General features: G+C 45.3%; 1 protein-coding gene across 2 annotated transcripts in view; it reads left to right on the top strand.

Moving 5' to 3' along the window:
* Positions 1-16,456, top strand: part of LOXHD1 (lipoxygenase homology domains 1) — a 153,994-nt gene that overhangs the window by 128,111 nt on the left and 9,427 nt on the right. For both annotated transcript variants that reach the window (XM_032095893.1, XM_032095892.1), the window contains 3 exons: positions 2,647-2,832; positions 14,270-14,440; positions 15,583-15,721. In XM_032095893.1, the coding sequence (XP_031951784.1) occupies positions 2,647-2,832; positions 14,270-14,440; positions 15,583-15,721 (496 nt within the window). The remainder of the gene's footprint in view (positions 1-2,646; positions 2,833-14,269; positions 14,441-15,582; positions 15,722-16,456) is intronic.

Genomic DNA, 16,456 nt, shown 5'->3' with positions numbered 1-16,456 from the left:
CTCCCCAGGCATCTGATCCAGATCTGCACCATATTCCTAAGAAACTTGTTTTTTTTCCTGATTCCCAGCCTGAACCTCCCCAGCATCTTGCAGCTGTGGCTCTTTGGGGTATGGTGTGACACAGTACATTAGCCTGTACTGACAGCCCTGTCACCATTGTCACTGCCCCTGCACATGGGGCCCTTGTACATCTGCCCCAGCTCCTCTCAGGGCTTCTCCTCACAGTGGTTTGTCCCAGCTCTTGTCCACCTTGGTAGCCATCCACTGAGCTCTTCTCAGTGTCTTGACACAACCCAGCAATTCGAACTGGCATTTTGCACTGAACACTGGACACTTCCTGCTAGCTTGGATTCTATCAGAATGTGAATGGTACTGCTGTAAACTTTGGGTCACCTTCAACTTCCCAGCGTGTGCAAGGTTTATTCCAACCCCAGATGCAGGACTTTGCATTTCTCCTGAAATTCCTGGAATTTCTGCTTGCCCAGTCCTCAAGTTTCTCAAGGTCCATCTGGGTTGGAATTCTGGCTTTCAGCATGTCAGTCACTCCCACAAATCTACACTTAGCTGGAAATACACTGAGGAAACACTCTGCCATTGTTTAGGGTGTTGGTGATGAAATTCAGTTCAGTTGTGCAGATCCCAGTATCAACCCATGAGCTCTTGCACTCATCACCAGCTGAGGCTGGTGCAACCACAGTACCTTCATCTCTTCATTTGTCTAGTTTTTTACAGTTCCTAAATGTGCCTGACAGTTTCCTGGAACTGGCAACAACAACAACAAAACCAAAAAATATCACAGACCCAAATAGGTGAAATGTACATTGATTTAACATTTCTGTTCTTTACTTTCCCATGTCCTGCTAATTACTTGTGAGGGAAATGTCACAGCATGAGACCTTCATAAGCTTCTTCCTGCAGGGACGGTTTTGCTGAGAAACAGTTGGTTCTGTGCTTTTTGAGACCTGGCATTAATTAGGAACCTGCTCCTTGCAAGGAAATGGACTTCAGTTTGCTTTGTTCCTCACCTCAGCAAGCATCAGGGTCATAAAAAGTACTGCCAGATGAACTGCCTGAATCCGTGATGCTTTCTCTTCCTACTTAAACCCTTCCCAGGGAACTGTTGAAAATTAGCCCCCATTTAACATGGGCAACTTCTTGCATGGACACCACATGTTGCTTTGCTTTTCCTCTATATGACTCTTTTACTCCTTTTTTTATTTTAGTAATTTTTTTTCTCAGTCCTTCTGTAAGAACAGTTGTGATTTCTTCCTAACTTCTGTATTTAAGTAATAATTCTGCAGAAGTGGGACCTTTCTCCAGAAGTTTACAGTCCCCCTAACTTTGTCTCTGCACTGTGTTTGAATGGAGCTGTGGGAAATACTGTCTGTGTGGCTCAAAGTAGATTTATGATACTCTTGTGTAAGAAAGGGCCTGGCAGGAGGTTAGAGTTTCAAAGCTGGGCTATCCAAATGAGGGCAGCAGATGCTGAGTTTCTTTATAAGGCAGATTTCAGCTTGATGATCTCATTTTCCTTTCCCAAAATTAAAGGGCCTTTGTTCTGACACAGCAGTGACTCTCTGCCCACGTGTAATCTATTCCTCTCCGTGAATCTGCTTTTATATTATGGCGTCAAAATTAAAATGCAGTCATTTTGGTTGAATTATAAATAGTGCCAGGTGAAAATGTAACGCAGCTAAAATATAAGGTCACTGCAGGTGGTGGTTGGGCCTTGAACTCCTCAAAAGTCAGCGAAAGAGCATGGCTGTTTTCTTTGGCAAAATATGGACAGTAGAGGACACAAGGCATTCAATATCAGGTCATAAAGATCATCTTGGAAATTTTTAAATTTCCTAACATATGCGCAATAAGAAGGTGGGAGTTGGTAGAGCAAACTGTTGCATGAGAAACTGGGACTTTTTCCATTAAATGCCACATGGACAATTTTTTGAGAAAGAGCAATATGGAAGGAAGATCTATTGGGGGTGGAGGGAAGTGGGCCATGAGGTGCCACAGTGGCTTGGTTGATGATCTGCACATAGCTCTGAAATCCCTGTACCATACAACACGGGGAGAGCAGGAGGAGACGGACGCCAGCTGAAGGATCCTGAGGGCCACAAGTGCTTGGAGAAGGTTGTGGGACAGCAGCAGGGAATGACTGAGTGTGGAAAAGGGACTGTGCCTCAGTGGGAACAACACTTTGTGGCTAGAAAAGTTAAAGTATGTTCTTTAACACTCTTTTGTAGATTGCTGGATTCTGCTGGGTAAGTCACTTTACTTCCCAAGCTATCTTGGAATAACAAGAGTTACTACACTGACATCCCCTGCAGAGCATTGTGATGGACAGTCCTCCATCAGGAACAGAAATTCCTGCTTCCTATGAGCACTACAATCATCAAGGTCACCACACCTCAAGCACAAGGGCAAAGCATCCAACTGTATTTGTGGGATGGACTGGAAGGGTTGGTTGTCCTCTCTGCAGGATCCTGCACGAACCCACTGAAATGTCTTGGCTGTGCCCAGAGAAACATGAGCAGCCCTGCAGCCTCTTCCATCCTGCCTTTGCTCCTCCCCATGCGACTGGGAGCAGGGAGTCAGCCCAATGTGGCAGGGTAACTCATGGCATTTTTCTCTTCTCTCTCCTTCCAGGGGCAGGCACCGATGCCAACGTGTTCTTGATCCTGTTTGGGGAGTATGGGGACAGCGGCACCCTGCCTCTGAAGGAGTCCAATAACTCCAATAAGTTTGAGAGGAACCAGATGGATGAATTCAGCTTCTCTGAAATGCTAAGCCTGGGAGACCTCTGCAAAGTGCGGATCTGGCACGACAACAAAGGTCAGGACAGTGACGTGGGTGGTGGGAGAGTTTGAGATGTGTTCACTTGAGGAAACACAGGGACACAAGGCAGGCTGAAGGCACTGTCCCCAGCTCTGCTTCAGGCTGAGAAAGTTACCTGGATTCTTCCCAGATCCTGTGCCCCAGCTTCCCTGTCTAGACACACCCCTTCATGCAGGTGACCCTCTCCCTGGCCACTGCTGCAGCATCTGCTCCAGCAGGTCTCCATCTTCAGTCAGGGCTTACAGCCACCTCTGCAGCACTGGGGATACCTCCCCCGGGCAAAGCCATCCAGCCTGTTGTCCCAACACACTCACTCTACCCATGCATGCCTCTTACACAGGCCAGCATGGCACTTCCAGAGCAATTTAATGCTCTCAGCCTGACACCAACACGTGGGGTAATGCAGCCTGGCACAGCACAGTGAGTCTAAGAAGACAGAAATAAAGATCTGTGTCTTTACTAAGATCACTACATCAGCCAGTGAGCGTGCAGTGCACTGCTGAGGGAGGTTCTGGCATTTCCCTGCTGCTGGACGCCCTAACTGGTGTCACAAGCAGCAGAGCAGTGCTCAGTACTGCTGTCAAAGTAATTTGTGTTGTCATTCAGGCACCAAGAGGTGTCTTGTAAAAAATGCATCTCTAACACTGCTGTGGTGACATCCCATCCCATCCCATCCCATCCCATCCCATCCCATCCCATCCCATCCCATCCCATCCCATCCCACCTCATCTCCATGTGAAAGAGATTATACTGCATTAGCAGTGGCTTGCTCACTAGTGGCCAGCCCTTGCTGCAGCCCGAAGGTGAAGCTCCATGGCTCCCACAGACTCACCTGAGTCACTATTAATAAAGCTGTTTGGCAGTAATATTTATCAAAATCTGGGGAGGAATGGCAGCAGAACCACCCAGTCATTACCTGGTTGTACTGAGGCAGCTGGTTTATGGCTGGGGTGGGTTTTATGCCAGCAATGATATGACCTGGCCACCATCTTCTCAAATATACCAAGTCGTGACAGATGCATGTCACGCTCTATTTAATAAAAGATGCTATCTCTGGATTAGACTTTCCCATTGGAAAGTCTTTGCGAGAGAGAGAGAGAGAGAAAAAACACATCTAATCGTAGCCTCTGTCTGCTGTGAAATATGGGAAATACATCCACCTAACATGATTGTTTATTCCCAGACACTGCAAGCTCTGAGCTCATATTCATCACTCCCATAACACAGCACAATTTAGTTGATTAAACTCTATAATATCATGTTATATAGCTGGTGCTGAATGCAGTAAGGGAGCTGCTTTCACCTGATTACTTTGCCAAAACACTAATTCCTTGGATCTGTAGTTTAGATGTAGATATGGAAAGGGCTATTGAATGAGAGTTTTAGCTCAGTAAAAAGGGTTTGCTGCAGTTCCAAGAGTGGATGAGACATCCTTCTGATAGCAGCAAGAAATCAACATGGACTTGCAGATTTGCTTTCAAATCTATCACCAGCTAAAATGTGTGCTAAAAGAACTTTTTCCTCAAGAGGCATCATGTCTCCCTGGTGACTGGCCGTGCTAATAGGATGAAGTACACCCACCAGAGCAAAGCTGGTCCTTAGGGCTCAGGCACATGGACAGACTGGGATGCAGGAAGGTAAGAACTGGATCAGATCGAGGGTCTGTGGAGCCCAGCAGCTCTTTCCAACAGCAGCATCACTGGATGCCTGAGGAGGAGGACAGACTGAGCGAGCATGTGTAATCCTTTCACAACCCTCTGCATTTTACTACAAGGGAATTTCCTGAACTGGATATCATTTTTGTCCATTAAGTAATTTCCAGTGAATTTTCTCATTCAAGTTCTTGCCCAGGCCCTCCAGGAGACATTTGCACCCACACATCCCGTGGCAGTGAGTCCCACGGGTTCGTTGCCTGCTGTGTGACGAGCAAATCCTGTTAATCCAGGAGGATTTTGTTGCCTTTTCCTTCTTTCACAAGTGATCATGGCTCACCCTCTCAGCGCCACTGATGATGCTGACACAGGTGGTAATTGCTGGCTGTGTGCAGCTGGTTGGTGGCAAAGGGAGGTAACAGAGTTCAGCCTTAGGCTAAGCAGTAAGTAGGCTCAATTAGTTTAAATTTGCTCTGGGCTAAGAACATGTACCCAGATAGCCACCACAAGTCAGCTAAAATACTAGGCTGGATGTCTAGAACCTGAAATATGTATAAAAATATACATGGCAACCTCATATTCTCTTTCCTTATTTCCTCATAACACGGGTTTCCACTTATAAGTACTAGTTCTTACCAGACCTGGCTGACAGCAGGGTTAATTTAAGCCTTGGATAAACACCATGCTCAGGTTTTGTTCAGCAAAAATGTACTTGCTTTTCCCCACAGAAAGAAGGAAAACTGTTGTTTAAATCATAACATACGTTGTCTACATTGTTCTTGCGTTAGTCATGTGAAAGGCATCTCCTATCTAAAACTTCACACAATTCAGCATGACAGTTTGTTGGGTGGGTAGAGTATTTATTACTGCTGAGATCCCAGGATATAGCTATCCTTTGAATAGATGCCTGCTCCCTATATATAATTTATATAAATTGGCTGTGGCACTGCCTAGAAATTCCTGGCTCTATTTCTTTTAAATGAGTAGTAGGATCAGGGGTCAAGTAGGGTTTTTTGTCAGATGCATGAGGGACTTTGGGTATTAAATAAAAATGTGTTTGTATTTACCACTAGTCTGAGGCTTCAGATGTTGATCATTCTTTCTTTACCTCTTTTCTGGCTCTTTTGGACTACATGGTTCTCTGCCAATGGCCTCTGGAAGGCTTGACCTCACACTGGCCTACACCATTGCTCCTCAAATCCTGGATACTTGCTCTTTTCTTTATGTTCTAAATTATCAGTCTCAATCACAGAATCACAGAATGGTTTGGGTTGGAAGAGACCTTAACGATTCTCTCATTCCACCCCTTGCCATGGGCAGGGACACCTTCCACTATCCCACGTTGCTCCAAGCCCTGTCCAGCCTGGCCTTGGACACTGCCAGGGATCCAGGGGCAGCCACAGCTGCTCTGGGCACCCTGTGCCAGGGCCTGCCCACCCTCACAGACAGCAATTCCTTCCCAATATCCCATCCATCCCTGCCCTCTGGCAGTGGGAAGCCATTCCCTGTGTCCTGTCCCTCCATGCCTTGTCCCCAGTCCCTCTGCAGCTCTCCTGGAGCCCCTTTAGGCCCTGCCAGGGGCTCTGAGCTCTCCCTGGAGCCTTCTCTTGTGCAGCTGAACACCCGCAGCTGTCCCAGGCTGGCTGCAGAGCAGAGGGGCTCCAGCCCTGCAGCATCTCGGTGGCCTCCTCTGGACTGGCTGCAGCAGCTCCAGGTCCTTGTGCTGTTGTTCTGATATTTGGGACCAATGTCAATACCACATCAAGTGCCCCATCAGAGCTAGTTAGGGGAAATACGAACCATCAAAAGGCTTCTTTTTCCTTGTCATATCAAGATGTCAACCATCTGCTTGTATTTCAGGATAAAATACATTTAAATGCCTCGCCCATTGTGTTCACCATGCCATGCACCACAGCTCAGCATCCCTCTCCCTTGGTGAAGCCTTGCTGCAGTGGCTTTGGTCCCAGTTCTCATCCCACTTTTGGCTATCCTTTCACTGAAATCTGACTGCAGAAGGGTGTTCAGAGTTGAAGAGACAGTAATTGCCATGGCAAAGACTGTCAGAAGGTCTTTAAATTGCAAACACCGTGTTTTCATCCTCTGGAAAAGCACGCCAGTTTTATGGTCCCACGTTAAAGCTTTTAAATGCCGTTTTCCCCACAAAAACTGCTGAGTGGCATCTCTGTATGAGACATAAAGGAGGAATGAAGCCCCCATCTAATTTCTCTAACTTCAATAAAAATGATTAGGGAGGAAGTTGTTGCTCATTTGAAAACAGGCAGTTTAAAGACTTCACAACTGCAATTTCAAGGAATTGTTCCTGATTTTTTTAGATGTTTAGAGTTCACCAATGAGATTCTGGTAACAGCAAAGTGACGTGAATGAAATTTAGTTTTAATTTTGCTCCACGTCTTTTTATCTTGCCCCTGTTTACTTTGAGATACTGATGTTCGACCTAATATATTTAGACTCCCTGAGCAAATTTAATCACTTCCAGACTCCCCATCTCCTGATCTCAGATAGACACTATGTATTTTCTCATATCTCAGTTCATTTACTTCTACATTTATGCAAGATCAGTATCTGTAGGTCTGCAGAAATGCTGGCTTTCTAAATATAGGCCTCAATTTTTTTGGTTTTTTTTTTTTGTCTGCTGTAAGGACTAAATCACCATTCTGGAAGAATGACTGAAAGTTTCTCAGTATCTCAGTAACAGAATTATTTACCTACAAAAAGCTTTTTTTCCCCCCTTTTTTTTTTTAATGGATTATTGTTGCCTTTTTCTCCATGAAACAAGGAGGTATGGGAAATCTGGACTTAGCTCCCTCATCTGCCTGAGTAGATTTGAATCCAGGTGATAAGCAGTCTGTCTAAAGTAATTAATTTCAGATTCTTGATTATCTCAGTTGCCATCAACCAAGGGGAGCCAGGAAGAATCTAATTACAGATAAACTAGACTTTTCTCTGTTGTAGGAGCAAAGACAAAAGCAAATACCAAGGTTATGGAGCCAAACTTCTTCTTTGTCTTAACAGGGCCTTTCTCTCAATTCGCCAACTGCTCTGACATTGTCTAGCAGAGTTTTAAATAGCCTATCTGCCCCAGTGACTCCTTTTGGGTGGCTCTTCCAAAAAAGAAAGTCTCTTACTTCCTTTCTTGATATGGACTCAAGTCAGAACCATTTATGTACCCTTGGTTTTCCTTTTCTTTCTCTGAAGGAACTACCTTTTCAGAGAGCAGTATCTTGGCTCAGATGCTAAATTGGCCAGGCCTTGAACTCACAGCACACAGCTATTCCAAAGGTCTCTTTCTGCAATTCATGGACATGATTCCAAGCCTTTGGGGCACTTGTAGACCATAAATTATTTAGAAAAAACCCTAAAGAACTGTATTTTTTAGGCCTTTGTAAGGATTTACTCAGCTATCAGGCCTGAGAACAGCTTTTCTAAGCCCCCCTCTCAGCTCTTGACTGTTACCTCATAAAGTCTGCTGATCCTCGGGGCAGATTTGTTGAAGAGTTTCCGCTTTAAATACAAAGTGAGAGGAAGAGAAATAGATGTGTAAAACTGCCCAAGGAGAGGAGAGTCCATCATGCTCCCTGTTCTGCTGGTGTCTCACTACAGAGGAAGACAGTGACAGCTCCTGCACATCTTTCTGGGTGCACTGAAGTCTGCAGCTCGGAGTGGGCACGTCAGGGTGCAATCTGCAGGCCTGCAGCATGCCAGCAAATATGCCATGGCTGATTAGTGCTTCAAATTGCCCAAATCTGCCCTCAGCACCTTGGGAGACCCCAGCACTGACCCACAGAGCCCCCTTCACAATCCTTGCACCTTCCTCTCTCTTCAATGCCAGGTTTTTCCTTTGTGCCAAACAGTGTTATCACAAAGATAAGGACTGCACCCCTGAGAGGGTGGTGAGGCCCTGGCACAGGTTGCCCAGAGAAGCTGTGGCTGCCCCATCCCTGGAAGTGCTCAAGGCCAGGTTGGATTGGGCTTGGAGGAGGCTGGGATAGTGGGAGGTGTTCCTGCCCAGGACAGGGGGTGGAACGGGATGAGTTTCAATCTCCCACCTATCCCAAACCATTCCATGATTCTGTGAAAGATGTGCTACGGGTGTTACAGCTTAACCAACAGATATGCCAAGATATCACAGTCCAGAGCTGACAGGAAGCAGAAAAAAAGATGTAAGGAATTAAAACAGCAGAACCAGAGAGAAGAAGACAGCTTCAGTGTTGACCTTGTGCATTCATTCCTTTCCAATCTTGGGAATTGCAGAACAGTTCAGAAGGAGCCCAAAAGGCCAGAGGTAGCCTAAGAATTATCATTTCTGTAAAAGCTTTGCTTTTCTACAGGCCTCCTTTGCTCCTCTTAGGGACAAATTATCCTGCATCCTTGTTAAAAGCTTTTGCTTCAAGTATTCTTCAATAAAATACAAAATTTTCTTCAATCACAAGAATATAATCTGAGAAATTGTTCCATCTCCAGTCTGAGCTGCTAAGTGCTTTTGCACAGGAGTAGTTTATCTGTAAGATGCGAGGGCTGGAGGACTGGGGTGTGTCTGAGGGTAATTTATGGGCGGTTTTGACCTGAGTCAAATCTTGGACTGAACAAGTTGCAGAGACAATAGAGGAAAGGGGGGTGCAGGGCACCTCTTCTCTAAAACTGTCCCAGGTGTTCATCTTCTGCTTTCTCAAATGTTGTGAGGGGTTTTGCATTGCCTGTCTGCCCTGATGAGAAATGTTGTGGTGTGAACTAACATGATCCTAAAGGAGAGATATACAAAATGGATCTATTTTTATTCTGCCACTGGCTTCAAGGCTGAATGACCTTGCGTAAATCACATCCCTGTGCCTCATTTTCAATTATGTAAATTAGGGATAAAAATTATTCACCTTCTTAGAGTGCTTTGAGATGTACTGATGCACATCTAGATGCTATGATTTTAACACCTCACAATTAAGGCTCCATTTCTAGCGATTTGATGCCGCTATCAAAACTCCCACCACTTTCTGGATGATGCTTCATGAGGTGAGGTTTAGGGATGGCTGCTCACCTAACCAGGCAGGGGACAAACAATGCCAGAGGATGCAAGGCTGATGAACTGTCTGTGCAATGGTCATTACTTCATGTTTCAGAGAACATTAAAATTAAAAAAAAATAATAAATAAAAATGCAGTTAAGGGGCTGAGCAGTGCGGGTTGATGGTTGTGAATGGCTTGGCAGCAGCAATTCTTCACTGGCCCCTGAGCAGTCAATGTCCGAAGCAGGAGGTATTTTTTACTCCTGTGGAAACATAAGCACCAGTAATGACTACTATTATCCTCAATCGGGCATCAGCTGCTTGCAAAACCAAACCAGAAAAGATATGCTACAGAAGGATAAGGGATAAAGAGGATAGTCCATGAATACGGCTGCAAAAAGTGGAGATTTCCATGGACATGTGTATATCCAGGCACGATATGGTTCTGCCAGCAGATTTGATCCCACCAGCTCTTTCTTTGCAAGGAATAGTTAATATTCACTATAGCAAGGTCAGGGACCAGGTGTTGGGTGAGCAGTGGATCCACCACACTTGTTTCAGTCTTTTTTTCGTCCATCTTCCCGTGTTTCTGCAGGTGTCAAAATGGCTTAATATTTTAGGGGTGAGTACAGGCAAGTTGTGGCTGCTGCTGAGGGAGGCAAAGGAAGCTTCTGGTGCTGCAGGCTGGGGTTTTAGTTAAATGAAGCAGTAATGTCATTATCTGTGTTTCATCTACCGCTTCTACAGTCAGACTCGATTGTGCTAATCACTGCACAAACAGGTGACAAGGAGCTTACAATCCAACCTGTCTAATGTCAGGAAAGCACAGACCTCCAGCATCACCTGGGGAAAACGAAAGATGGTCCTGTGAGGGCCCTTCAGGTGTACACAGGGGGTCCTTGCCCAGTATCACCCAGCAGCCACCTTGCATCCTTTTGAATAAGAGGATAAATGGGACAAATAACTGCTCTTTTGGATAAAGATATTTGGAGAAGAGAATACATTTCCCTACATCACACTAAATTATACAGAGTCAAGCAAGCAAAGTGATTCTTTTTTCCCCAAAGCTCTTCTCTTCCTCTAATTACATTTGAAATGTTTTGCATGCTATTGAAAATGTCACTTCCAGCTGCAGACCATTAAGGAGCCTATGTGGCACTGCCATGGGTTTTATTAAGGCAGGTTTGTTGCTGGGGATTTCAATGGCAGCAAAATGAGGCCTGGGGTGAAATACCTTTTGTTACAAATGTTGAACACTTGTTTTGGTGGTAGGGAACCTTTCACAAAGACACAGTCCTCACCAAATTATTTTAAAGACCAAGGCTGGCATAATTGGGCAGGAATTACTCAGATATGTGCTGTTTCTTCCCTTCTTCCCTGAAGCACTAATGGAGGTAAATGTAGTGGTCCTGGTTTGTACTGGGTTCACGGCAGAAATTTGTGCAGCTGATGTTTTCCTGAGCCCTTTTTTTCCTGGTACTGTTGTTTGGGGTGCCAACGGGATACTAACAGCTCTGCTTTGGTTTTTCTGCAAGCACCCAAAGCTGAGTGATGGAGCAGCTCTGGCTCTCACAGTGGATCAGGATCAGGGACAGTGTCAAGGGGAAAGGCTGATGAGCCGTTTCTGCAGAGATCCTTCAGTTTGTCCTTGCAGCCAGGCTGTGTGAGCAGTGGTCAGGACTTGGGAAATCCTTTCACCCTGCTGCATTCACATCACCTTTCTGGCTCCTCTTCCTCTTTCCTATGCTGCTCTATAAACCAGCTTGGGTTGAGGATTTGGTGACTCTGGGGTTGGAGTTTCCTTTCCTATCATTGCTTAGGTGCTGTCGAGTCTCTGAGCCCATTGCAAAAGTCACAGAGGAACACAAGGGGTAAACAGGATAATAGCCTGAAACCAGGATTTCATGACCTGAAAAGTAGTTCTGCAGACATGATTTGTTCTCCTTCTGCTGACGTGATCCCCAGCACACAGAGCCAGCCCAGCAGAGGGAAAGTCTCACATTTAGACTCTGTGCATCACTGGCCTTTCCATTTTTTTTTCTGGACTAACGCAAAAAGGAATTTTATATATATTTTCCCAGTCTGACACAAGAGAAAAACAATACCTTTTCTGGTAGAGCCGGATGTATTTTTCAAACACAAACCAACCTTTCCATTTCCACATCAGCTTCTAAATGGTTTTTAGTGCTGTGGCAATGAGACCTTTGATGTGACACCCCTCCTGGCACCATGGGACATGGACAGGGTGGGGAGGTATGCTGCTATGGACATATCCAGTACAGCTTTCACCTGGGCTGAGCTATTTCTCCTAGAAATGAAAAGCATTTAGGGATCCTTGTACAGGTCTCCTAATCTAATTTAAGTCACTAACAACTAGGAATGAAAATGAGAAAAAAGGCAAATTCTAGTGAGAGGGAAGAGAAATGTTTGGGGTTTTTTTTGAAGAAGATGGGAAGATATTTAGGGGCAGTTGTACCATTTTTCTAAGACTGTCCATCCAGATCCTTCATTTATGTACTCCTGTGCTGTAAAGAACACACTGTTGGCATTTTCTTTTCAGTGTTGATTCCTGACAGAGCTCAGCATTTGCTCTTTAAATAGCCCAGAGCTGATAAAAGCATCTTTGTGGGGAGGAGCTGGCTTTGTCCTCAACTCCAACATCTGCAGGAAAGTCAGGTCTGTCCCATCTCTGCCTCTGATAAAAGAGCAGGATTTTTGCTGCAACTTCTTGGTGGTGTGGCTGCTGGCACCAGGCTGGAGAAGAGGGAGGAGGGTATGTGCACCTCAGTCTCTTTTCTGGTACTGCTTAGCAGTGATCCTGACCCCATCATCCTGTTCACTGCTGGCAGCAGGGCTGAGATCAACAATTTATTCCACCCTGGCCTGCAGTCACTGCTGTCTCTCACTGCAGAAGGAAGGCGTGTTTTCTTTCTTTCATGCTGTACTATTGTCACTGAAGTTTTGATGGAAGCAGAACAGTCTCCTGAATATGCTGCAGAGAGGTTCATTGAACTTAAATGGAAAGGATCCTACCAAAAGATTAACAGCTGACACTGCCAACATGTGTAGAATAAATTTCCAGAACAGCCCCAAAGAGCAAGCTGCTCCAGTTAAATCACAGTGGGAGCCCTGGAGAACTTCACAGAATCATAGAATCACAGAATCTTCAGGTTGAAAGAGATCTTAAAGACAATCGTGTCCCACTCCTGCCATGGGCAGGGACACCTTCCACTATCCCAGGTTGCTCCAAGCCCTGTCCAACCTGGCCTTGGATACTTCCAGGGATCCAGGGGCAGCCACAGCTTCTCTGGGCAACCTGTAAAATTAAAACAGATGGCACCAAGTTCTTCTCACCAGTGTCCAGGGACAGGACAAGAACAAATGGGCTCAAACTGAAATACAGGAAATTCCATGTCAAATAAGAAAAAAAGCTTTTTTTCTGTGCATGGGTAATCAAACTCTGGCACAGGCCACCCAGAGAGGTTGTGGAATCTCCATCCTTGGAGATATTAAAAACCTGGCCACACACAGCCCACTCAACTGCTTCAGCTGAGTCTGCTCTAAGCAAGATGTTCTAGAGATGTTCACAATGATTTTGCAGTTTTTTGCCCCTGAAATTTAAGGGGTAAATGGTGTTGTTGGTTGAGGTCTGTGCTTCATCGTGCACAATTAAATTTCCTAAGTTGGAGAAGGTTCAGGAAGCCAAAGTACAAAACAGCAATGGCTGTGAGGATGGTAAAGAATGGCCAGCACATATTGTGGAGGCTCACAGTCCACAGGAGAAGGGCAACTTGTTGATGTAACTCAAAAATGCGCCATCGTTTTCCAGTCAAGGATAATGAGGATTAATTTTTGCAAACAAAGGCACACGGCAGTGAATTCCTGGAAGAGCAAAAGCTGTTTAATCTCTCCAGGATGTACATAATAAGTGAGCAGAGATGTCTCATCATGAGCATAACCTTTTTTTGTCTGACTAATAGCAGGACTTGTAAGTAAAACTGTCAGAACCTCCTGTCCCCACCGAGGTCAACAAGTGCTCCTGTGATTTTAACAAAGAAATCAGGAAAATGTTCTCAAATGCTGTTTTCTTTGTTCTCAAGTTGCTTTTCCAATGGGGAAAAAAACAAACCAAACAAATGAAGTAGCAAACTAAAAAGGTGCTGTGGCTCCTCAGAAGGCCCCCCTGCTGGAACATCCATCACTTTACTCTGTCCTGTTTTCACATCCAGTCCCAGCACTCATGAATTTGCCCTGGTTGCTTGGCAAGGATAGGTGGTTGCCTTGTATGTGCTGGCTGGCAGGGCCAAAGGAGCAAGTTATACTTTACATTCTGACTTCAAATCCAAAGAGGAGACCTTAGAGCCCCTGCCACTGCTTATAAGATGGGGACAAACATTTTAGCAGGGCAACGGGGGTGGTTTAAAAATAGAAGAGGGTCAATTTAGATTAGATATATAAAGGAAGAAATTTTTTACAGTGAGGGCAGCGAGGGTCTGGCACAGGTTACCCAGGGAACTTGTGGTAGTCCCAACCCTGGAAGTGTCCAAGGCCAGGTTGGACAGGGCTTGGACCAACCTGGAATAGTGGAAGGTGTCCCTGCTTATATCTGGAGCATTGGACTTTAAAGGTGCCTTCCAGCCCGAACCATTCCTTTATTCTACAATTTCTAGCAACTAGCATGGAACTACCAAGGAAAGGTACCTCACCTCCTTACTCAAGCTACATGCAAACAACCAAACCTTTTTTATTTTTGTTACTTTACTAGGAATTGCACCAGGCTGGCACTTGGAATATATTGATGTGATGGACTCTGCCTTGGACAAGACATTTCGCTTCCAGTGTGATCGCTGGCTGGCTAAAGGTGAAGATGATGGGCAGCTCATCAGGGAACTGGCTTGTGCCAATAATGACATCCTGGAACTGAAGGAACGGACTGGTGAGTTTTGAGTGGTTTTGTGTCATTTCCTGAGTGACCTCAGAGGCCATAGGACCACATCTCCTGCAAGCTAAAGGTTTCCATGCAGGCTTTAAGGGTTATTTCATATGCACTTTAGTTCAATAGTGCAGTTCTATGATAAGAAAGAAACAAAACAGGATTTGTAAGGAAGAAAAAGATCTCATTCTAGGTTGAAACCTAAGAGGGGCCCATCTGCAGTGATTCAGTCCATCAGTAAGCCATGAGAACACATGGATATGATCTCATTAGAAGTAATGTGCTTGAGTCTTTGAGGTGGAAAATAAGTTCCGTCCTTAAAGCTTGATAAGTAACATTGCTCCAGCACCCTCTTTCACTCGTTCAGGGCTACCAGCTTAAGTGTCCCAGCTGAACATGACAGCTGAGCTTAACAGCCCATGGTCCTGGATCTGCTCTGGGTAATCCCACTGGGCTCAAGGTAATTACACTGGTATCTGATGTGGTGGGTGATTCAGCCAACAAGAGTTACTTAACCACGCTGATGATAGGCAGAGTCCATCTCAAGAATACTGCACCAGAGCTCTTCTTCAGGAGAATCCTGGAGAGACAATAATCACATTTCTTCACAGTGAATTTGCTCTGCCCCTGAAAAAAATCAGCCTTGTGAGGGCCATTTTGGGTACTTACAGGCCACCACAGCATCTGAGCACATCGTGTTGGATACATGGACATCCTCACTCTGCTAGGAACAGTGGCACACAAAAAAAAATAGAAGAAAATAGGAGGATTTGGGCTGTTTTTCAGATGAAGTGCTTAGCACAGCATGGAGCTGGACACAGCTTGTTCAAGATGGACTTCAATCATCCTTGTGGGTCACTCCAACTCAGAATATTCTATGATTCTAAGAATAACTCCATCTATTCTTGCTACCTGATTGAGCAGGACTCATATTTTTCATGTATTCTATCCCGAAGCACTTAGAAGTCAAAAGTCCCACAGATTTCAGTGTTTCCACCCTTACTTCGCGAATGCTTGCTGTCTTGTGTGCCGTGGTAAATATTAGGAAGAGGGATTTTAAGCAAAGTGACAGCCAAATGAAGAGATCTTGCAGGCCATCTGCTCTTCCTTTTCTTTTTAACGTGTGTGTTAATTATGCTTTAAAGCCTATGAGATTGTCACAGTAACCAGCGACAGAGAGGATGCAGATACAAAGGAAAACATCTGGATCATCCTAGAAGGAAAGATGGGCCGTTCAAAGGAATTCCTTATGGAAAACTCCTCCAAGAAAAGGAGATTTGAAAGGTAGTAAACAGGATGGTGGGCCAGAGGAACTCCCCACCAGTTGTGTGTCCTCCACAAACACCACCTCTTCTCCGGGATAGTTTAGGGAGCAGTGTTTGTGCTATGCTGCTTCTCATCCCCCTTCCAAAAAGCTCGATGGCTTCTCACTTGAATTAAGAGGAAGATGACAAGTGAGTTTCTGGTGGGCAGTCACAGAGTAGGTTTTAGAACAACAAGAAAAATGCTTTTGGTGAGAGGAAATGTGGACGTTGCATGTGTGTGTGTGTGTGTGTGCATCCTTTTGTATCAGCACATACAAGACCGCAGGGAGGCTGTGTGGTTTTTGGCTGGGAGGAGCAGAAGGAAGCTGGAGGTGGTTTTAGTTCCTTTTCCAGCATCTCACTGGCAGTGGGAATCAGAGAGAAAGTAATAATAGTTGGAGGCTAGATGTTGTCAGAGCTGCTCAGATTTGACTCTGCAGACGCATCTGCGGGGCAAGGCTGCAAGATCACTGTCACGTGAGGAAAGGCAGGAATCAGCTTCCTGCTGGAGGCACATCCATGGAACATGGGGCATATTCCTTCTCCCACGTGGGACCAAAGTGCTCCAGGTGTGAGCAGGATTTTCTGCTTTGTTTAACGACACAGCACACCCTTAGGAGACAGGGACCTTGTCAAAGTCACAGGCACTCCTGGTGTTGTGTTGCTTTGCAGGGAGGAAAGGTTTTTCTGGTAAAGAAAGGTGAAATTATGGCTC

The sequence above is a fragment of the Corvus moneduloides genome, chromosome Z (assembly GCF_009650955.1).
Source record: "Corvus moneduloides isolate bCorMon1 chromosome Z, bCorMon1.pri, whole genome shotgun sequence".
NCBI lineage: Eukaryota > Metazoa > Chordata > Aves > Passeriformes > Corvidae > Corvus > Corvus moneduloides.
This window is presented reverse-complemented; position numbering and strand designations above follow the sequence as displayed.